The sequence below is a fragment of the Budorcas taxicolor genome, chromosome 15 (assembly GCF_023091745.1).
Source record: "Budorcas taxicolor isolate Tak-1 chromosome 15, Takin1.1, whole genome shotgun sequence".
Lineage (NCBI taxonomy): Eukaryota > Metazoa > Chordata > Mammalia > Artiodactyla > Bovidae > Budorcas > Budorcas taxicolor.
In genome coordinates, this window is record NC_068924.1 from 56,252,695 (window position 1) to 56,276,635 (window position 23,941).

Genomic DNA, 23,941 nt, shown 5'->3' on the forward strand with positions numbered 1-23,941 from the left:
AACCTCTCTATGAATATTCATAATGGCTTTATTCTCATTACTCTAAGAGCTGGACAAACAGCAGATGTCCCTCAACTGTGGAATTGATAAAAGAATTGTAATTCCATTACATCCATAAAATGGAATACCAGGGAAGCTGTGGTGGCTCAGATGATAAAGAATCTGCCTGCAGTGTAGGAGACACAGGTTCAATCCCTGGGTCAGGAACATCCCGTTGAGAAGAAAACGGCAACTCACTCCAGTATTCTTGCTTGAAGAATTCCATGGACAGAGGAGCCTGGTGGGCTATAGTCCATGGAGTTGCAAACAGTCAGACATGACTGAGTGACTAACACACTACTCTACTAAATATAATGAATACTCCTTGACAATAAAAAGAAATATTATATGCAGAAACGCAACAAGATGGTAATAACATGGTAGAATCTCAAATGCATTATGATAAGTCAAAGAAGCCAGGCCCAAGAATATAATCTGTTACTTTCCATTTATATGACATTCTGGTAAATTCAAAATATGTGACCAAAGGCAGAAGAGAGATCATCAGTTGCCAGGGACCAAAAGTGGGGAGAGAGGTTGACTACCAAGGGCACACGATGGGTGATAGGGATGTTCTGGATCTGAACAGTGTTGGTGGCTATATTCCTGTACACTAGAAAGGGTGAGCTCTTAAGAGTGAGAGGTTTAGGGGAGTTTTCCCTATGAATTCATAGTTATGAAGATCAGTTAAGCAGGCAAAGAAGGAAGACAGAACATTAGAGATTATAACAGTTATTTTAGAATAAACATACAGAGTCACTAACAGAAAGTGAGGGGAACCTCAAATAGACTCATTCATGAATAACTGGAAAACCCGAAGTTTTTAAAATATAAACTCCCAAGAACTTTTGTTGATATGTGGCGTCCATTTGATAGATAGAATGATAGAACATGCCTTGAGGACTGTCTGCCTTGATGTTTATCTTCTTGTCAATCTGCAGAAAGAGGTCCCTTGATCATTCTCCTGTTAGCCAAGGCCCACCACATTGACCTTTAAGGTTTCTGTTGCATAGCACCAGAAATGTAACTTTCCAAATTTAAAGGAAATGTATTACAATTAAGAACTACAAAATGAGTTAATATAAGAAAATGTGAGAGGCAGCAATGTCTATTAGCATGTTGATTTACAGCAAATGTTCAGTAATCAGAGCAAGAACCATCAGAAATATCTTCTACATAGCTGAGTCCCTTTGCTGTCCACATGAAACTATCACAACATTGTTAATTGGCTATACTTTAATATAAAATAAAAAAAAGTTTTTAAAAAGGAAATACCTTCTAGATGAGATGTATGCATTTAAATATTTGCCTCTATCAGGGATAAAACAGGGATAAAACTCACTTCCTTTTCAAGCTGTCATCCACTCTTGACAAAACCAGCCAGCACATCTAAGAAACAATAGAACTAGAAATTCAAGCTCGGGTAACTTAAGGGCTGGAAAGGACCCTGACGAAATGTATGTCGTTATTTCCTCTGCAAAGTCATGAATCTTCTCATCTTTGGTGTCACAGGGTGTTGCTTTTTTCCACTCTCCCTTCTGCAATGCCACATCAGCCAGGGTAGTGCCAAGGGCAAATTCTTTTAATGCAGAAGAAGACCTGAAAAAGACAGCAGTTGATTTACCCCTCTTTTCCACATTCTTGGCCCTCTCCTGCTACACCTGCTGACAAGCCTCCACACTGTGGATTTAGATGCCACAAAGCAAAGCCGTTAATGCTCGCTGAACTGAAACCAAGTCCCCAGTAGAAGCTGGTGCTATGCAACAGAAACCTTAAAGGTCAATGTGGTGGGCCTTGGCTAGCAGGAGAATGATCAATGGACCTCTTTCTGCAGGTTGACAAGAAGATAAACATCAAGGCAGACAGTCCTCAAGGCATGTTCTATCATTCTATCCATCAAATGGACGCCACATATCAAACCTGGGAGAACAGCCTTGAAACATTCTGAATACACACACAAATTCCCTTTGGTGAAATAACTGATCTAGTAGAAAACCCCACTATGGAAGCTGGTCATATAAACTTAATTCAAACTAATATTAGACACTGATTTATCCAAAACACGAGACTGCCTTTCCACAGAATGTAATGGGGCTTTGGAAAACACAGTCTGATTGCTAACAGCAGAGCCTGTGGTTAGCACACAAACTTGCCAACTTACCATGAAGGGTGAAGCCTTCTGCTGCATGCCCTCACAGCCCCAGACTGTTTGCAAAGGGCAGCGATGAAATATTCCATATGTTTTCTTTGTCAGTGACATGGCTATTGAAAGCAAGGCCATGGTAGTCTCCCTGCTGAGGGACTGGGTCAAGCTATTCATGTGTAACCAGGCAGATGTCAAGATGGTAATGGGAAAAACATCTCAAACATTTTTTTTTTTTAGAGAAAGAGACTGGGGTAGAAAATGCACAACTGTATTTGAAACACTCAGCCAATCTAAATAGGTTGTTAGCACTTTTGCATGTGTTAGCTGCTGCTCTGGCTTTACAATTCACTTTCAAATCAGAGCTAAACTGAAACCCAGAAAAGTTTTTAAGGTTTCTGAGAAAGATTTAAGTGTGCTTACCAAGAATGTCATATAACTTTTGAGCAATGTGTGAAAGGGATTTTAGTTCTAAAATTACTCCAAGGATAATAAGCTATTCTTTATCCATGGAACACAAGCATTGGTCTCAAACATTAAAAAAAAAAACAAAAACACAGGTATCCAGTAACAAGTAAAATATCAAAGTACTTAATAGAGAGAGTAATCTTATAATCTGCATATTGTTACAAAGTGATATGAAGAGACAAGAATCCAGCTAAACTGTCAAACCTGAACAAATCTTATCCGTCCCCAGTGTGGAAAGTGATAAGAAACTGCTGGGCACTCACTGGCATGAGGTTGCTTAAAAAGTTAAGCATTACTGCATGAAAATCCTTAGTGTTCAAAAGTCTGGAAGTAGAAAATGAGTGTCTAGAGATTACATCTTCTCCCCTGGTGGTCAAATGGTTAAGAATCCACCTACCAGTACAGGGGACACGGGTTGTATCCGTGGTCTGGGAAGATTCCACACGCTGTGGAGCAACTAAGCCCACAGTGTGCCACAACTACTGACTCCGTGCTCTGCAACACAAGAAGCCACTGCAATGAGAAACCCACGCGCCACAATGAAGAGCAGCCCCCACTAGAGAAAACCCTCCTGCAGCAACTGAAGACTCTGCACAGCCAAAAAATAACTAATTAAATTAAAAAAATAAAGATTACACTGACACTGTCTCAAGTTACCTGCCCATTTGCTAGGAGGAGAAACAAAGTGTCCCCCTATTAGGAGAGCATCCTTTGACTTGATCAGCCATCTCAGGGAAGCAATGGCCAGCCAGAGACTAAGGCAAGGAAGCATGATTTTCGCTGAGCTCTCTCCTCTAGAGAAACTGTAACCCCCAACCATGGATCTTGATAAAAACATACACGCTGTCCTTTCTCCACCAGGATCTTCACAGTTTTCTGAATGAAAAGTCTGCCAGCCAAGAAGACATTTTCCCATTAGTATGAGGCTCACTGTGAAGTTTCCAACAGGCTACGAAACGGATACACATTCAAAGAACCAGAGAAACAGAGTTTAGAATTCTAAATCTAAATGACATAAAGGGATAGCACACATAGACAATTGCTTAGTCACTCCCCAAAGAAATGACAACATCATGTAATGGGTCCTTCAGTTCAGTTCAGTTGCTCAGTCGTGTCTGACTCTTTGCAACCCCATGGACTGCAGCACGCCAGGCCTCCCTGTCCATCACCAACTCCCGGAGTTCACTCAAAATCACGTCCATCGAGTTGGTGATGTCATCCAACCATCTCATCCTCTGTCATGCCCTTCTCCTCCTGCCTTCAATCTTTCCCACCATCAGGGTCTTTTCAAATGAGTTAGTTCTTCACATCAGGTGGCCAAAATATTGGATTTTCAGCTTCAGCATCACTACTTCCAATGAATATTCAGGACTTATTTCCTTTAGGATGGACTGGTTTGATCTCCTTGCAGTCCAAGGGACTCTCTTGTGGTCACTCAAACAGGTCATGCTGAAATTTCTTACATATGACCCTTGAAGTCAAGTGAACTCCTTTTGCAGATGGAAAAGCCGATGCCCCAAGGGATTAAGTAATATCCCCAGGACTTCCCTGGTGGATATCAGGGAAGCTTCCAGCAGTACAGAATCTGCCTGCCAATGCAGGGGACATTGATCCCTAGTCCAGGAAGATCCCACATGCTGCAGAGCAGCTAAGCCTGTATGCTACAACTACTGAGCATGCATGCCTAGAGCCTGTGCTCCTGCAACAAGAGAAGCCAGGAGCTGCCCCCACTTGCTGCAAATGGAGACAGCCCACACAGCAACTAAGATTCAGTGCAGCCAAAAATAAATAAATTAATTTTTTTTAATTCTTAAAAAAAAAAAAAAGTGATCTCCCCAAGTGTGCAGATTGAGGATCTCAGAGGTCTTGATTCCTGGAAACCACACTCTCAAAAATAAAACCATTTCTGAAGTCTTATTCATAAAAACAGGTGCATAAAAAGAACACTGAAGCATAGACAGTGACATAAAAAGCTGGATTATGAGACCACAGATTCAAAATGATCTTAGGGAGGGCAGAAGACCAACCTGCAAAGCTTTTCTTTGTTACAAAGATAAGAAAACATGAAGATTTTAAAACACACCCCACTAAGCAAACAAGATGAACTAGCAGTGACACCGAACAGATGAGAAGTGGGATTATAATAAACTGCTAAGTACCGGTTAGTAAATCCACATGTAATGTTTTTATAATAAGTGAAAGCACTAGTCACTCAGTCATGATCGACTCTTGGAGACTCCATGGGCTGTAGCTCACCAGGCTCCTCTGTCCATGGGATTCTCCAGGCAAGAATACTGGAGTGGGTTGCCATTTCCTTCTCCGGGGGATCTTCCCAACCCAGAGTTCAAACCTTGGTCTCCTGCCTTGCAGGCAGATTCTTTACCATCTGAGCCACCAGGGAAATCAAGTTTTAAAACATAATACTAAATGTTAAAATGCATTGAATATTCCTTTCTTAACTCTGATCAAATTGTAGAATTCTGTACAGGCTTGATAGGAGATAAGGAGAGACCAAAGAGGAGGTCTCCTCTCTCCCGAGAAAAAGCTAATCTGCCAAGCCCTTCTCACAGTATCCATATCATTTATATACTTTCTCTGAGGGCCTTTTAGCATGAAGCTTACCTGGTAGGTAAATAGGTAAAGCCAGAAGTTAATTACCATCAGAGCCCCATCCCCACTGTTTCAGAGAGAAGACTGCCAACTTGGAAGCACACCTCCTACCTTGCACTTCCAAACAAGAAGTGTGAATAAGAGTGAAACTTCTAATGGCCAACTGTCTATCTCACTAGGAAAACAGCTCCAGTCAAGCTCTTCAGGGCAGTCAGATGTTCCCACTTGTACTGGGTGACTCTGTGGCTTATACTGAGAGCTCCATGTGGGTGCTCAGACCCTGGAGGGAAAGGACAAATGGGGTCCCCAGCAATCCTGGGCCCATTCCTCAGTCATGCTTCCCACAGCACCAAGGGAAAGGCGCCATCTCCTTGCCAAAGTTAAGTTGCCCTACCTGGGAAGGAAAATTTCCCCACAGAAAACTTTAAAGATATACAGGAACAGGGAGAATCCAACTTATGATTTTTCTGGATCCCAGGCTCTGAAATCTGATTCAAAGAATAAAAATATTCTGCTGTCAGTGTGCATTTCTATTGTTTTAAGGGTCAATTTTATATTTAAAACTTTGTTTAAAAAAAGCTATATTCTCCTAGGGTAAAAATAAAGGGGGGGTTAGCTAACTCAAGGAGATTACTTAACTTTTTACTTATCTTGATTCAGAATACTTAAATACAAATGAAATATAAAGCATAAAGTATCATTAAATATTCCATAATAGATTAAATATGCTTTCCCACTACATGTTTTCTCACTAGCACAGACAGCAGACCAGACTGGGATCTAAACGTATACTGTCTTGGTCTAGCTGCCTCCCAAAATATCTATGGTTTACATTTCCTTACAAGGATATTCTTATATTCTTAATGGGCCAACATGCTGCCAAGAGGGGTGGTTCAATGTTTTTCTCACAAGATCTTTCAGTACAGTAAAGCTAAGAGTGCTATCAAAATATATATTTTTAATGTTCATTTTTGAAACTTTTACTCTTAGATGGGCATTCCTGAGCCCCAATCATTTGCCTTTAAAATAAGAGATGCCGAAAGACAAACCTTACTGCCGGGATGGAGGGACTAGGCTAGCATGCTCTTTTAACTAGCAAAATATGTAACGGTATCAAAACATACTTTAGAGACTAAAAACAACCACCCAGAGTTTTAACTGCCTGTACAGGACACACAATATTTCTATACATTTGCTAAAAACAGTCCCAGCCATATACAAAGTTTAATAACAAATATTTGTCTATGGGTGGGTGATTTCAGAGTACACTACAAAATAACCACATCTTGCCTTTTAAAGAGGGTATTTGAGGAGTAACTGGGCTCAAGTCTTTAGAAAGTTGACATGTTACTAAATGTATATGAACTAGAAAATCATTTCTAAACTCAGTTTTGAATTCATTCAGTTTCAGACAATAGAACAGATACCTGGCCTGCTGTCTGCCCATCAAGTGTTGAAACACAAAAGAAATATCTGGGAAGGCAAACAAATTCGTTATTGTGTAAGAGTACTGACTTGTTAAATGCCTTAACTGTTTTTTCTTCACTGACAGACTTTAAAGCTAAAGTATTTTATTATCCTCAATGAATCTTTTGAAAAACTACGCTTCACTGAACAAAACTGGGGGGAACAGGGGCAAAAATTAGCCATACCCTTGTCTATATAGGAAAACAAGCTTTTGCCATTGCCGAAAACTTGAAGGCTGCAGGAGGCAATTAAAGAGCAAGCTAGATAATACATTTCTAAAGTTAAAACCTTGATCTCTAGTTTAAAAAAAATGAAAAGAAAAGCTGTCTTATCAAGTTACATTAGTTACATTTTTCAGAGTTAAGGGCACATTGGGGAGGGTTTAACTTTTAACCCAGGTATACTGATAAATACTGAGCTTTTATGGAAATATATCTTTTTTTTTAAAGAGAAAAAGTGAGAAACAGTCTTAGAAAAATGTCAAAGAGTCACTAAAAGAGCCTTACAACTTGCTAGACAATCTACACAGACTCAGAGAGACTGAAAGCAGCGAGAGCCATCAGTCACCAATATCCATTATTTCTTGATAAGAAAAATGGGAATAAAAGGATAAATAAGCACAATCAAGGAGACCAAAGACCAAAACACAAACTCGCAGGCTCTCTGTCAGTGCCTCCTTGCTATAAAGATGGCTAAAATAAGAATTTGAGAGGTAACCTGACAGAGGCCAAGAAAACGCCCAAACTTGCCTGGATCCACCTCCTAGCACAGAACTTTGATCTTCCCTAAGAGATTAAGTTGTCAAATGTTACCTTACGACTCTAATGGTAAGAGCCAAGTGCCTGGACATTAAATGCTTGCGATACCATAACTGTCATTAGCATTGAGCTGGACTGAGAATCATAAAATATTAGTGGTTACCACAAGCCTTCAGGAGCCCCAGAAGGAGAGTCGGTGGTTTAAATCCTGGGTACAACTCAGACCACACCCAGCACATTGTTGCCTTGTGAGGCAGTGCGTTTCCCAGTCAGTGGATACGTTCCAGTAGAGTTGGACAATTGGAGAAGTGTTCTGGGTGGCGGAGAGATTTCAGGATTGAGACACCTACACTACTCTTAACACAAGAGAGAGAATCAGACAAACGTATTGGGAAAAAATCAAATCAAATAGAAAGAAAACTCTTGGCAGTGAGAGTTGTTTACTTCCTTATTCTCAGGTGAAGAAACCAAGGCCCTGAAGGGTTAAGTATGTCACCACTCAAGGTCACTTGTGTGATTTACTGACAGATCTGGAAACCGGCTCTCTGTATTCCCAGCAGAATGCTCTTTCCTCTTGAATTGAAAGAAAATCCAGCAGTTCACTAGTTTGTGAAATGAAAGACCTGTACTTAAAGATGTTCATATATTGCCCTTGTTTAGAACAAAGTTCCCTGGTATATAACACAAATACTTTGCTAGAGAGACAGACCACAGAAAATAAGCTAACAATGAAATTTACAGACAGTAATTCAGACACCAAGATATCAAGACTTGACCATCAAAAAAAGGCATAAACATTTAGCCACTGATTACTGACCTGCCTGGGAATACAACTAACATTAGAGGAAACATAAGAAAATATTTTCAAATAATACTATTAAAAGAAAGGTGCTTGGGATCATGAAAAAAGTACACCTTAGGGAAGAATTTGAGATGATGCTTCCCAAAGAAGAAGAAACAAAAGATTATTTTTTAAAACCCTTCAAAGCCCCTCAGGTAACCATCAATTTTATACAGAAAACTTGCTAACCTGCCTCTGTACAGGGTACGCACACTGTGAAGGCTGGAGAGATTATGACTAATTACATGGAAGTGAGGACGTTGAGTAACTTTTTGTACAGTATCCAAATTACTGAAACAGAGTGATTTTATTTTCCAAGTGTGAAGCCATACCGACAGGAAACAAGCAGGGCTATTCTACCCCAGCAAAGCGCCTTAGCTAGTCAGGCATTCTGTAACAAGTCTCCATGGCAAATTTCCTAACACACACTTCTAAACACAAAGAACTCTTCCTCAGAGTGAGTGGCAATAAATAGGCTTGTGCAACTTCAACTAGAAGGATATTCAGATCCTTCTGGGATCTTTTCACGAAAGCAGCAGAATGCTATAGTCACCTTGCCATCCCAAAACTGTGAAAGGATTATAAAATCATAGAACATCTATCTGGAAGCTACAAGCAGCCTTAACAGGACATAGTGAATCCAATGACTTCATTTTTCAAATGAAAAACTGTCATTTGCCTCCCGAAAAAAAAGAATGACTTGCCCAAGGCCACCCAATTACTGAGTAGTATGGTAAGAACTACTACGGTCAAGGGCTCAAACCTAGTACCCTCTCCACAAAGCCACAGAAACAGCCTTTATAATCCTAAAACTATGCACCAGATATAACCTAGGATGTGGAAATTTGTGTCCCTACAGGTCTCAAATTTTGTGGTTTGGCCACACAAACCAGAGAACATACATTCACAATCCCTTCCCCACCTCCATGGTGACTTCATCTCTTTATCTCCCCATCAAGAATCTTGGAACACAGGTGATTAAGACAGACCTTATTAGATCTAATAGAGGAATAACCTTGAATCTTTTTGATTAAAAATACACATTGGAATTTTAATACTAGTCAGAGCACTTCCTTTCAAACGTCTCAGGGTGAAGTGTGACGAGCCATTGCACTGTGACACAGGATGGGGAACTGCTGCTGCGAAATATAAATAATCACTACAGGTGCAGCCGATGCTCTGAACACAAGAATCTCATCAACAATACTGAGGATTAGATCTGATTTTGCCCCTAGACTTGGATAAAGCAGCTTTCGGCAGGAAATAGACACTGTTAGAGTGAACAAGTTTAAACGAGCCTAAAGGAGAAGAAGCAGGTAGCCTCCTCACTCTGGGGCCTTCTCAGATCTGGACAAAAGGCTAAATGCTGAGAATGCAGAGTTTGGCAATCCCATGTGGGAATGAGGGCTGAATTCCAATCCCCAATTCTGCCCCTTGGTGTGCCCTGAAGTCCTTATTTATTCACTGCAACATTTTTAAAGTGCTTCCTGGGTACCGGGCTCTGTGCCCTCCACGTTGAATAAAATAAAATCCCTGCTCTGTTGACCAAGAGTTTCCAATGTGGGATGTGTACACCCCTGAGTGAGGTGAAGGCAAGATACCACTGAGGAATGACAAAAAAAATACAAGAATTGATTTAAAATTATAGTCTCATCATTTTGATTTCTATTTTTGTGATTACCATTTTACGGATAACTAAATAGGCCTCAGTGCCCATGCTCCAGAAATTAGAAAATCGGTCAATCAAAGTTTGGGGACTCTTGATCTAGTCCCTTGGTGTGTAGCTTAGGCTCACCAAAGCTGTGATGGGACAGCAAATCAGAAGTACTTGCGAAAAGTACTTGGGTGATTCCAAGATGTCTTGTAAGATCAACTGTGTGTGGGCACCCAGCCCTCCCCAATGCGGCTTTTGAAGTCATTGATTTTCCAAAATGCAAATATATTGCCCTTGCGACTCCCTTTACATGCACTGGTCATATAACATACTTTTAAGGGTGAAGTGGAGAGTATTCAGGTGAAATAAGGAGTTGTTAGGTGTATAATACTCTACAGGTCATGAAGAAGAAACTGTAACACAAGTGCCCTCTAACCACAGCTCAGAAAGTGCTACGATGATGCTAGTTTAGGCAATCTGATCTGGACTGGTGCCAATTATCTTCATGTTTCCCAAGCCATCCACAGTCACTTGTGTTAGGCTCAAAGTCAAAAACAGAACATTGTTGAATTCTAAAGAAAGATGTCTGATGCTCTATAGCAAGGAGTGCACTCTCATAAAAATGTGATATTTCTTTGTGCTTTTTAGGTAATAATGTAAAACAGCCCTTTTCCTTACAGAGCAGGCAAGACTAGTCACTAAAACTCAAGGAATCTGCTCAACAAGGTCTTTTCAACTGCTTTTCTCTCTGGGGCTTGAAAGAAGTGTCAGGGAAAGGCACCTCTTCTGCAATGAATTCCCTAAAAGTTTAAAGAGGTCTTGGGGGGAAAAAAATAGTCCCATCCCCTCTACCTAGTCTTCTTCCCTTCTGGTTCCCCACTCCCGCCCTAACTTTTCCACATAATGTATCTTTTGTAGGCAAAATGCTCCTCACAGCAAAGTTTATATTTTTCACTGAAAAGTTAAATTTCACCTTATTGAAGGAAAATGACTTCAAATATGTAACTTCAACCTGAAAGGAGGGGGATAAAAAAAGAGAAGGGGGGGTGGGTGGTGGCCAAAAAATGACACTAGTTCCAAGGCAACTGGCCAAGATACTCAAAAAAAAAAAAACCACCCATTGGCAGACAGCAAGCAGAACAGTTCCCACCACCCACCTGGAGGCAGCATACTCTGGCCTGAATAGAGAGGATTCTCCATGGGGGTCTGCTCTTTCTTTCCAACTGTCTAGGTCTAAGAGATCCCCCTCAGGAGGTATAAGGTAAAAGGAAATTCCCTTTACCCAAGGCCCTTCAGAACCCCTTTCTCTCTCAAACAGTTCTTTCACTGCCCTTGGTTTAATCTGGCCACACAGCACAACAAGGAAGAACAGGAGCCTAACCCCAAGCCCGGCACTCAATTATCCTATTCTTTCTCTACGGGGGCCATCTGCCAATGCCACCTCCAGCACCTATTTCAGATTCTTCTTTTCTGAAGCGAATGTCTAAAAGCTGAGACTGTCCCCATTTGCCGAGAGGGTCTGTGGAAGTCAGAACCATTTGAGCGACTTCCCCAACCTCGGGGAGCTCAAAAGAAAAGTTCTCCTGGTTAAGCAACAACAGAAAACGGCTACCTTTCGAGAGCTTATGCTCTGGCACTTTCATTTTCTTCCAATATCCTGTACTTCAGGTCAGCATTCCTTCTTTAAAAGGCCTTGTTGGGTAAGAAGACTAATATATCCAGAGAAACCTGCAATTTCCCCTCCTTCTCCCTTGTTTTGGCCTGGCTTCCCCGCGCGCTCCAGAACCCCAGGCGCTGGCTGATGAGTCCGGAGTGCAAGCGGACCCAGGTGCCAGGTTGCTCTCCCCGGACAGGGCCAAACAGGAAGGCCACTGGCCCTGACTACCGCACAGGTGTTCTCCTCCCCACATGCTTCCCCACGAAAACCGCCTCGGTCTCAGACTCGGGCCAAGTTCGAGGCGCCCTCACCCCTAACGCCTGCAAAGCTCTTGCCAGCTGAGCAGGGGGCCCGGGTGAGAAGACAAAGTCGCGTGAAAAGGTTGCCAAGGGCAAGCGTTTCCAGATTCCTCTTTCCTCCTCGGCCCCAGATGCACTTGAGAGTTAGGAGGTGTGGGGGAGCTGGTGATCGTGCCCTTAAAGCCTGGGAAAAAGAGCTACACGGGTCTCGGACCCGGGTTGGCAAAGCTTGGGAAGCCCGTGGCACTGGAGTGAGTGCCAAGGAGGTGCCGGCGGCCCACCCCCTCCACCCTCCTCGTCACATTGCGGCGGTGGGGGGTGGGGGGTGGGATGAGATCTGCCACTGGCTCCGCCCCCCGGCGCCCCCACCCCCGGCGCCCCCGCAGCCCGCACTCACAGCAATTGGGTGAAAGCGCTGAGCCCCTCGGGCACGGCCGTCAGCCCCTTCCCGGAGCAGTCCACCCGACGGTCTCCGTCGCAGCTACAGGGCGCCGCGCAGAGAGGCGGCGCCGCGCCGCTGGGCTCGGCCGAGCAGCGCAGCCCCAGGGCGAGGAAGCAGAGCAACCCCAGCGGGCCCGGCATTGCTGCGGCCGCCACCCGCGCCGGCCTCTCCCGCGGCGCCGCTCGCTCGGCGCGCCTCCGCCGCCCTCCGACGCCCCCCGCCGCCCCGGGCGGCAGGCCTGCGGGTTGGGCCGAGGGCTCTCCTCTCTCGGCAGTCACGCGGGCTCGGCTCCTTCAACAGTCCGCGGCAGCAGCGAAGGAACGCGGCGCTCCGGAGTTTCGCCCTTCCCGCTGCTCCATGGAAGCGCAGAGGCAGCCCCAGGTCCTCCCGCGGCTCAGGCCAGCCGGCCCGGCCGGGCGCAGCTGCGGGGGCCGCGCTCTGCCATCGCACCCGCCTCTCGGTCCCCGGCCTCCCGCCGCAGCCGTTCTTCAAGGTTGCGGAGCGCAGACTTCAGCCATGCCGGCCCCTCGCCCCAGCCCCCGCCCGGCTCTCGCACAAACACCCGGGCTCTTTCTCGCTCTTCTCGCAGCCGCGGCTCGATCTCCTCCCGTCCTTTTTCCCTTCTAGGGTTGCACGCTCGGGTTCCCAAGCCCCCAGCCGCTGGGTTATGCAAATCACCTAGGTACATGCAAAACTAACCCCTCTCTCGGAGCACCATTGGCCGGGGGAGGTCTCTAGCTTATTACTATGCGAGGAGGGGAGCCGCCATTGGCCGAGAGTGGACCAGAAGGGCGTGTGTATCGGGCGTGAGTGACAAGGTGGTGGTGGTGGTGGTAGTTCTAGGCAGAAATCCCTGATTTGGTTTGATTTGCGTGGCAGGTTGTGGGTCGAAGGTAGAAGGATCTGAAGACGTAGAATCTGGTTTTCTACCCCCCCACACACATACTCGTTTTCTTCCCTCTGCAGAAATTGGATCTCCTAAATTGGACGACCTGAAAAGTAGAACTTGCCTCCAGCATTCAGTTAAGTTTCAAATGACTCTGTGCTGCTCCAAATGGTGAGGACTTTGGGAGCTGTGCAAATGGGAAAAAAATTTTAAAGAGGAGGGAAAAGGCTTCTCTTAATCTGGCATAAATATTTAAGTTTCACCTATATACTCAAGTTAAAACAGTGTATCCCCCAAGAACCTCTCCCTTCACCTAACATCTTTATACCTATCTAAATGGCAACCCACTCCAGTGTTCTTGCCTGGAGAAACCCAGAGACGGGGGAACCTGGTGGGCTGCCGTCTCTGGGGTCGCAGAGTCGGACACGACTGAAGCGACTTAGCAGCAGCAGCAGCAGCGATACGCACAGGGTAGCTAAATCATAGCAATTAGCCATCCACGATATAGAGTTTTGGTGACCCCCAACGCAGACTACTTTCTCACCTACTTCAAAATCCTGGAACACAGGAATCTTGTTAGGGTCAACAGAAGTGATGTTTCTGAACACTGGACAATTTTTCCAGACAACAAAAACATTTGCGTGCTAGTAACTACCCTTGAGAAGGCAGCAGCAACTTTGCTGTTAAATGATTATCAGCATTCCTTCCTCTTCTGGACTTTTGTGGCATAATAGACCTCACGTTATTATTATTGTTGTTTGTACCAGCTACTGCTTTGTAGGCACCTCCTTTCTTGCTGTCCACTATGATTCTGAGTTATTTTTCTCGATTTTGAAGACATTTCCCACAAATATTTTAAGGTAGGCAGAGTTAAAAATTTCACTGTCATCAAGTTGATTACTCATGTCATATAAGTAAAATTAAAGAAACTGGAAATAAGTTGACACAGACTCGAGAAATTTAAATGAAAAATTTCCATCATCCTTACATTCAGGAGTTTATCTTTTAAAATAATGCCAGTTGGGCATATGAGTAACAAGAAATTCTTGTTTGACATGCTTGACAGTCAAATAAATACAGATATGCCTTGAATTTAAGTTTTAGGAACGACCTGTTTCCTATAGTTGTAGGTTTGAACGAGAATTTAAAGGTAGCTGGACAACCCTCTGGTTTTATGGATAAGAAATCGGAAGCTTGCAGATACTGTGCTCTGTCCAATATCATCACAGAACAGCTCCTGGGCTCCTGGTTCCTTGTATGGTACCCTTGGAGCCTTCTCTAAACTGGATTCCATTGTCTAAATCACTTCCATTATTTGCTGGCAACTCTCAGGAGCAAGTGAAAACTGTTAATTTTGTTTCTTTGATTCCTTTAACACTTCTCTTTCATTACAACAGAATTTTCTTGCCCAGATATCATTATCTTCTTTTTATATAACAATGTTATACTGATTGATCTTGTTTTGGCCAAATAACTCATTTCCTTTCTTTAAACTTTAGTAAGCATAAGAATCACATGCAAAACTTGATTAAAACTGCAAACATTTTGATGCATGTCAAGTTAGGAACTTTATTCTTTGCTTTCAAGGAATAAGATTTTAGGGCTGGGAACTTAAGTGAAAGGAGAGATTTGGATTTTGGAAAAGGGAGAGATATAGATTTTATTGAAGAATACATTTCTATTATCTAGGAGATGAAGAAGGTAAGAAAGGAGGATTCAAATTTGCAGCTTGTCCAAGAAGAGAAAACATCGGAACAAAGGACATGTAGAGGAAGAAAAGAGATAAGATATGTTACAGTCTTAGTGTTTCGTATAGTTGCTACATTATGTGTGCTTTGCTTTAAACTGGCCAATTAGTCTTCATTTCTTGGATAAGATGCCTGAAGAGAGAAAAAAAACACACCCTGATTTTTAAGATCCTATCCCAGATAACTAGAGAAAAATGATCAGCTTTTCCATAACCCTTAAGGACCTGGAAAGATATCTAGATGAACCAAAATTTGATGACAGACAAGATATAAACTTAATAGAGGCTCTGCCTGCAGACTGGTTCTTCTTTCTAGCTTTTCATGCCATGGATGAGTAAATAGGTAGCATCCACAGGCTCGATAAGAGGAAGTGGAGCAACGAAGGAGGCATCCCTTCCTGGTAATGCTCATCTTGGGGCTTTGGGGCAGGGGGTACAAGGTCTGTTGACTCGTGGACAAGGTGGACTTCACCCATTCTTACAAATACATACCTATACAAGTGTATGCTTCTGCTGGCTGCTCTATTAAGGAAACAAAAACAGAGATTGTGAGTGTTCTCCGGGAGTGCTATAATGACTGAATTAAAAGTCCTCAAATGTACAGAATTTCACTTTTTATAAAATACTTCCAAATGGCAAAAGAAAAAAATCTGAGTTCATAGCAGTCAGCTTAAGAAATACAGTGTTACAAATGTAGTTGAAGTTCCCTTTGTACTCCTCCCCAATCATATTCATTTCCTTCTTTCTTTCCCTGGAAGTAAGCCCTTGCCTAAACTTCATCATTAATGCCCAGACACATTTTCATATTTTTCGTATGTGTGCATCCCTAAAAAGAATATCATTCTGTATTCTTCAGCGACTTGTTTTCTTCAACCTGTGAGCTTTGTCCATGTTCATGAACTATGTGCTATTGTTAATTCCTTTTCATTACTACATAGTATTCCATTTAAAAATATACTCAGTATTTGTCCATTCTATTTAAACTTTTTTTTTTTCTAAAAATACTACCATGAATATTCTTGTTCAAGTCTCCTTTTTCATATATGCAAGAGATTCTCTAAACTGTATTTTCCTTTATATATGTGTGTGTGTCCAGGAGTGGAATTGCTGGGTCATAGCTTAGGTACACTCACACACTCACCATATTGGATGTCAAATGGTTTTCCAAAGTGACTGGACTTACTTGTCCTTCCTTCAGCAGAGAATAAGAAACCTCATTACTCTACTTCCTACCAATACTAATGTTTTAAGACTTAAATATTTGTGAATCTGATGCACGCCGAGTAAAATCAAAGTGTAGTTTAAATTGAATTCCCCTGATTACAACTGCATCTTCTCATGTATTTATTGGGCATTTGGTGTGCTCTGCCATACACTGCCTATTCGTTTCCTCTGCCTGTTTGTTTTCTGTTGAGTTGCTTATATTTGTTTTTCTAGTTTAGGGCCAGATAGTAAATTTTTGGAGCCTTGTGGACCACATGGTCTCTGCCATAACTATTCAACTCTGCCATTGTAGCACAAAAGCATCATAAATGATACATAAGCAAATAGATGTGGCTGTGTTCCAATAAAACTTTTTTTTTTTTTTTGGCAAAAACACATGTTGGACTAGTTCTGGCCCGTGGGCCATACAGTTTCCCAACCCTGTTTTATAGATGCTAATCCTTTATTGAAATCTAATTATTTTTTAAAATCATTTGTAGGATTATGTAAAATTCAGAAAGACATGCCTCAAATGTAACCGTCTTTCCTTACCTGTTGACATTAAGCACTTTTAAATTTCTGATCTCCGTGGTGAGCTCATCATGGTGAAGATTATATTGCAGAATTAGCCCTGAAGAGTCCATTGCAAGCTTAAACATGCCTCTCTTTCTAGAGTGAATGGTGTACAAGTTGTCCTGGATGCTTAGAGTTTATCATACCTCCCATCCAAAAGACACCCCAGATACTGACCTGATGCAGTCACATGATGGGGGCATAACAGCTGTTGACTTTATGAAAGCATCTGTGTCAGACCCACCACCCGATGTTAGAAGCTGTTTTATTGCTGTTGTTGTTTAGTTGCTAAGTCATGTCCAACTCTTTGCAACCCCATGGACTGAGCCCACCAGGCTCCCCTGTCCATGGGATTCTCCAGGCAAGAATACTGGAGTGGGTTGCCATTTCCTTCTCCAGGGGATCTTCTCATCCAGGGGTCCAACCCACAACTCTTGCAGTGCAGGCAGATTCTTTATCACTGAGCCACCAGGGAAGCCCTAGAAGCTGTTTATGTTTTTAAAATTATGTATGTATCTACACATACATACATATTTATGGGTTTTTATATGTACATATACATACATAAACACTTCAAAACATAATCGATTCAGGAAATAAGGAGAGACTATCAAGTCTAATCCCTACCCCTCAGACAACTGATACGTCCCAACTCTTAACTGAGTCCTCCAGGTAAATGCTTGTTTCTCTGCTCTGCTGCCTCCACATCAGCACCCAGGGCTCTGGGCCGGTGGAACTCCCACACGGGGCCCCAGAGGCTTGCAGTCTTAGTGTCTCACTTAGTTGTCCTTTTCTTTGGAGTCTCAATGTCTCTAGAGTGATCCTGTTTTGCACAGAAAATAGCATCTATTTTTTAGGGATAATTTTAAACTACAGTGATTATCTTGAATCACACACACAAAATAAAAATATCAAATTGTTGAAAAATTAAAAATATCTTTTTAAGCTGTACAAGTGGTCAAACTTGGGCTCCTGGGACCTCTTTCCTCTGCCACCTGTGTAGAACTGATGGACCTTGGCACATGATGACTGGCAGTAAGGCTTCTGGTGGGACTGAAGACCATTCTTGAAACCAGCCCTTTTCAAAACATCACCCCAAAATTTCTTAGTTTCTTGACCTGGTCAAATATCTTGTAGTCAGATGGCCTATTAAGTACTTCTAAAGACCCCTATTGACCCTAGACTTCAAAATATTAGGACAAGTATCAGAAACATTTTCCTATACATAATATACCTAATATATATTCCTAACCCTTTCTAATTCTGATTTTCTTTTCCTGATATTTCCATTTCAAATCTAACCCCAGAAGAGAATGAGAGTCTGCAACAATTTCTGAATTACACAACTGCTCGTAGATCCCAAGGTCCATGTAATAATAATCTACTAATCTACATAATCTGCTAATGATAAAAAGAATGAGGAAAAAAAAAATTAAATGAGCATTAAAGCAGCCAGGCATTATCACAGAAAAGTAAAGGGAGAAAAATCAGAGTAGAAAACTGTGAAGATTACCACCTAGTCATGCTGAACATTTGCTCAGGCCAAAGTTTTAACACAAAGTTCAGACACAGAATGTGGTTCCTTTTCACTCCCTCAAAATTCCAAACAGAACTTTAAACATTTTGGAAAGACTATAACATGAGACAATTATTTCAAAGAACTACATGCAAAGTCTCTGAACCCCATAAAGGACATGAACAGAAAACCAGCACTTGGGCGGGGGTGTGGATTTGAAGACAGTTCTACTGCTAAACTGTATCCTCAAAAGCTCTTCCTTGTCTACAAGAACATACATGCAAAGAAATCTAGGAAAGAAGGCAGTAAGGGATTGTAGACTCAAGGAGAAGTTGTGGGAAGAGGTGGAAAGAATACTTCACCTTCTGTAGATTGTCTTTCTTTTCCTGTTCTGGCTCCTAATGCTGTCTCAAAAAAGACTTCTTGGGTAAACACATCTTAGGTAATTTCCTCTCTTTCTGTCTAACAACAGCTACCATCACTCTCTTCAAATTAAAAGGAGTGGCAACCAGAATGAAAATTTTAACAATACCAAGGTTTCTGAAATGTCTTTAATATAATTTCAAAAATAAAAATTCTGAGGCAATTGCTCTAAAAATTCAGACAAACTACCAACCATCTATAATTCTCAGGATTACCTTGGAAAGAGGCAAAGCAAGCGAGGGTCTGGAGACTGGATCAAGGGGACTGGAAGTTAGGGTGATGACAAAAATGCTTTCTTGGGGTCTGGTTGACAAAATCTGGTACTATTTATTACACTTTTTTTTTTGTCTTAGGTTAGTGTTAAAATATATGAATTCAGTTCATAGAACACATATGAGGAAAAGTTAAAATTTTTCAATATGAAAGAAAAAATGGGAGGACCTTGAGGTGTTAGGGAAACACATCATATTCACTTTTCCAGTTTGTTCATTTTAGTCCAGAATAACACAAACTTGTCAAGTTTTTCAACTTTTGTGGGAGGATTTTTTTTCCCCCAAGGAATAGTTACCATACATCTAACACCTCAGACTCTATTCTCTTGGGGACTGAGCACCTTCGATCAATTCACAGGTCAGTTGGAGAAGACTTGAGACACAAATTCCACCTCCATTGATTCTGATGTAGGTCTGGGATGGGGCCTAAGAGTCTCAATATTTTAAAAGATCTGATTCTGATGTAACTTGCCACCCAAATTTATGAGTCTCTGCTACAGGATTGTTTGAATCCTTTGAGAAGCAGACACCCATATAGGATCGCTTATGCAAAAGATTCATGAGGGGAAAAGTTAGTGAAGAAACGTGGGGAGGGAAGTACGGGAGACTCTTAGAGCCCTGAGATCTTATGATGCAAGTTTGACTCCAGGTCAGAGAGGAAAGCAAGGAAAAGTGGTTGGATGAGTCTCTGATGGCAGTGCAGTTTCATCGAAGCTTGGTGCGTCCAATGGAGAGACCCTAAGACAAACTCCCCCATCAGAGGAGTCCCGTGCCTCCTGCCTTAGTATTTCTGCTGCACTCAGTCACTGACCAGGACCAGCCTCTCGAACTATGGTGAAGAACTTCCCAGCAGGACTGCTAGTCAGCTAGTCTCCCTATAGTCAGAGATTGGAAAGGTGCATTTTCTTGGCAGCCTCAAAGTAGAAGGTATGATTTGGAGTCCTACTATCAAGCAGCTTACAATTCAATTTAACTTACAGAATTAAGAAATTTAGGCTGAAAAAGGACCTTAAGATCTGTTTAAGCACCTAAGGCTTAAAAATGTTCCACAGCATCTCTGCTTCTTCTGGATATGTCTATAGTGAGCATTAGGGCTTCCCTGTTTGGCTCAGACAGTAAAGGAACCACCTACAATCCAGAAGACCCTGGGTCCAGAAGATTCCCCTAGACAGAGACATGGCAGCCCACTCCAGTATTCTTGCCTGGAGAACTCCATGGACAGAGGAGCCTGGGGGGCTACAGTCCTTGGGGTCACAGAAAGTTAGACACAACTCACACGTGGTCAGCATATTCACATCCTCATTAGGGGTTGACTCCATCTTTGGATGGTTCTAGCTGTTAGAAAGTTCTGTCTTATGTTGTGCCAAACTTTCTTCTTGATACTTGTGAAATCCTCAGAAACAGAAGGAACTTTGGAGATCACCGGTTAAATCTCATTTACCAGAGAGAAATCAGACCCACAGAGGATAACTGAATTACTAAAGGCAGCATACCTAGTCACCGGCAGAACTGGAGCTAATATCTAGGTCAACTGCTCATTTCACTCTGTATTTGGCTTGACACTGTATTTTTAATTTGCAAGGAAAGGAGAACATTAAAGAACTTTAGTGTCATACAAAGCAGGTTAATCACAATACCTCAGTTTTTAATTTATTTAAAGGAACTTACCAGGTCCCTCTGAAATGAATTAAAAAAAAAAAAAATCTTTTGGCCACAATTCATGGGATATGACATCTTAGTTCCCCAACCCAGGACTGAACCCATACCCTCTGCATTTGAAGTGTGAAATCTTAACCACTGAACCATCAGGAAGTCCCTGAAACAACTTTTCTTTTGATTAAACATCCTGTTTGAATTTGGGTGAAGATAATCAAAAGAAAGATGTAAAGCTGAAAATAATTTCCAGCCAACTAAAGTTGTTCATATTTAGTAGAAGGATCAAAACAATGCTGAATCACTTGTACTCCTCTCCCACCCCAGAAAACCTATATACGGAATAGTATTTATGTAACTTTGGCCACCTCATGCAAAGAGTTGACTCATTGGAAAAGACTGATGCTAGGAGGAATTGGGGGCAGGAGGAGAAGGGGACGAAAGAGGATGAGATGGCTGGATGGCATCACTGACTCGATGGACGTGAGTTTGAGTGAACTCCGGGAGTTGGTAATGGACAGGGAGGCCTGGCGTGCTGCGATTCATGGGGTCGCAGAGTCGGACACGACTGAGCAACTGAACTGAACTGAACTTATTTAGGTTTGTTTTTCTTTTAGAATGTGTTTAGAAAGTTTTCTTCCCACATTTACAAAGCTTTGAATTTCATAAAATACATAAAAATACTAATCTAGGGCTTTAAAGAAAAGGTTGAATACATTTTAAAACTTAGGCCTGATCCCTAGTGGCTTAAATGGTAAAGAATTCACCAGCAATGTGGGAGACCTGAGTTTGATCCTTGGGTTGGGAAGATCCCCTGGAGTAGGAAAAGGCAACTTGTCCCAGTTCTCTTGCCTGGAAAATTCCATGGACAGAGCACCCGGCCAGGCTACAGTCCATGGGGTAGCAAAGAGTCGCCCGATGCGACTGAGCACTTCACTTCACTAATCTTTAGTTAGCAAGAACTATTAATACTAGAAAATTCTTACATAGTATCAACAGCACTTTGGTGCCACCTTGTGGTAGAACATAAAAAGGTAGGAGGAAAAGGTTATATGCTGCTAAGTCGCTTCAGTCGTTGCGACCCCAAAGATGGCAGCCCATGAGGCTCCCCCATCCCTGGGATTCTCCAGGCAAGAACACTGGAGTGGGTTGCCATTTCCTTCTCCAATGCATGAAAGTGAAAAGTGAAAGTGAAGTCGCTCAGTTGTGTCTGACTCTTAGCGACCCCATGGACTGTGGCCCACCAGGCTCCTCTGTCCATGGGATTTTCCAGGCAAGAGTGCTGGAGTGGGGTGCCATTGCCTTCTCCAAAAAGGTTATATAGAGTTATATAGAGTTTAATAAATCTGTGGGGTTCTAGATACAGAAGGAGGTGGGGAAAAAGGGGGAATGTGTGTGTTACTGACTCCTTCCTTAATCAGTTTTAAAAGTATTCATATTATAAAATGTCACATTGGATTTAAAAAATTCCAATTTTGCCAATGTTTTCAATTTTTAAGAATTAATTGTTTAACGTGGTTTAAAACTTTGTGTTTTAATTCTGTTTCCAACATTACTTACGTGTTTACATGTTTATCTGGCTAGAAGGACACCACACTTTCAAGGTTTTACCTCTATCTCAGTGGTTACTTTTAACTGCTTTTCTTGGAGGCACTCACACCAGCGGAGTTTGGTAAATCTGGGAAGAAGGAAGAAGCATTTCTATCTCATATCTGCCCTTCTGGGGATGGTATCTAGAGCGTGAACAAGCTCTGCCCCTGAAGAATGGGCATGATGAGAAATCAGTCATGGTCCAGATGAGGAGGGTCAATGTGGCAAATTTGAGGAGCACATTTTCTTAAGCCTAAGGTATGTATGCCTGCCCCGTCTTTAACAGAAAGTAGGCTCCTGGAGGCAAGGGCTTTGTCTTTTTTCTCTATTGCACCCCTACCCTCTAGAACATGACTAGCACAGAGAAGATATTCAATAAATATGTGGAGTAAGAACAAATAAATAATAAAAGTGCTATCTTGGCCCACATCAGCCAATTCATTGATTTCCTGCCGCATTCAGAACCATAGAGGGGAAGAGAAACTCTTTACTGGGCCCTATCAAAAACTAGTTTCCCAGATATTCACATGGGTAACTTCTTCAGTTCACACCATTCAGGTTTCTTTCCAAACATCATCTCTTCAGAGAGGCGTTTCCTGTCCTCTTTCTGTAAAATAGCAACACCGTGTTCTTCCATGTCATTCTCTCAGCAAGTATGGATTGATTGTCTGCCACATGCTAGGCACTGTTCTCAGCTCTGAGTATATAAGCTCAGTCACTCAGTGGTGTCCGACTCTTTGCGACCCCATGAATTGCAGCACGCCAGGCCTCCCTGTCCATCACCAACTCCCGGAGTTCACTGAAACTCATGTCCATCGAGTTGGTGATGCCATCCAGCCATCTCATCCTCTGTCATCCCCTTCTCCTCCTGCCCCCAATCCCTCCCAGCATCAGAGTCTTCTTCAGTGAGTCAGCTCTTCACACGAGGTGGCCAAAGTACTGGAGTTTCAGCTTTAGCATCATTCCTTCCAAAGAAATCCCAGGACTGATCCCCTTTAGGATGGACTGGCTGGATCTCCTTGCAGTCCAAGAAACTCTCAAGAGTCTCCTCCAACACCACGGTACAAAAGCATCAATTCTTCGGCGCTCAGTCCAACTCTCACATCCTTCTTCACAGTCCAACTCTCACATCCATACATGACCACTGGAAAAACCATAGCCTTGACTAGACGGACCTTTGCTGGCAAAGTAACATCTCTGCTTTTGAATATACTATCTAGGTTGGTCATAACTTTTCTTCCAAGGAGTAAGTGTCTTTTAATTTCATGGCTGCAATCACCATCTGCAGTGATTTTGGAGCCCAAAAAAATAAAGTCTGACACTGTTTTCACTGTTTCCCTATCTATTTTCCATGAAGTGATGGGACCAGATGCCATGATATTCGTTTTCTGAATGTTGAGCTTTAAGCCAACTTTTTCACTCTCCTCTCACTTTCATCAAGAGGCTCTTTAGGTCGTCTTCACTTTCTGCCATAAGGGTGGTGTCATCTGCATATCTGAGGTAATTGATATTTCTCCCAGCAATCCTGATTCCAGCTTGTGCTTCCTCCAGCCCAGCATTTCTCGTGATGTACTCTGCATATAAGTTAAATAAGCAGGGTGACAATACACAGCCTTGACGTACTCCTTTTCCTATTTGGAACCAGTCTGTTGTTCCATGTTCAGTTCCAACTGTTGCTTCCTGACCTGCATATAGGTTTA

The 23,941-nt window shown here is 42.4% G+C and overlaps 1 protein-coding gene across 1 annotated transcript in view; it reads right to left on the reverse strand.

Annotated features, from left to right (window-relative positions):
• LGR4 (leucine rich repeat containing G protein-coupled receptor 4) overlaps nucleotides 1–12,533 on the reverse strand; it is a 102,239-nt gene extending 89,706 nt beyond the window's left edge. The window contains exon 1 of the mRNA XM_052652851.1: nucleotides 12,334–12,533. Coding sequence (XP_052508811.1) covers nucleotides 12,334–12,518 — 185 coding nt within the window. The 5' untranslated portion in view covers nucleotides 12,519–12,533. The remainder of the gene's footprint in view (nucleotides 1–12,333) is intronic.
• Nucleotides 12,534–23,941: the final 11,408 nt, after the last annotated feature.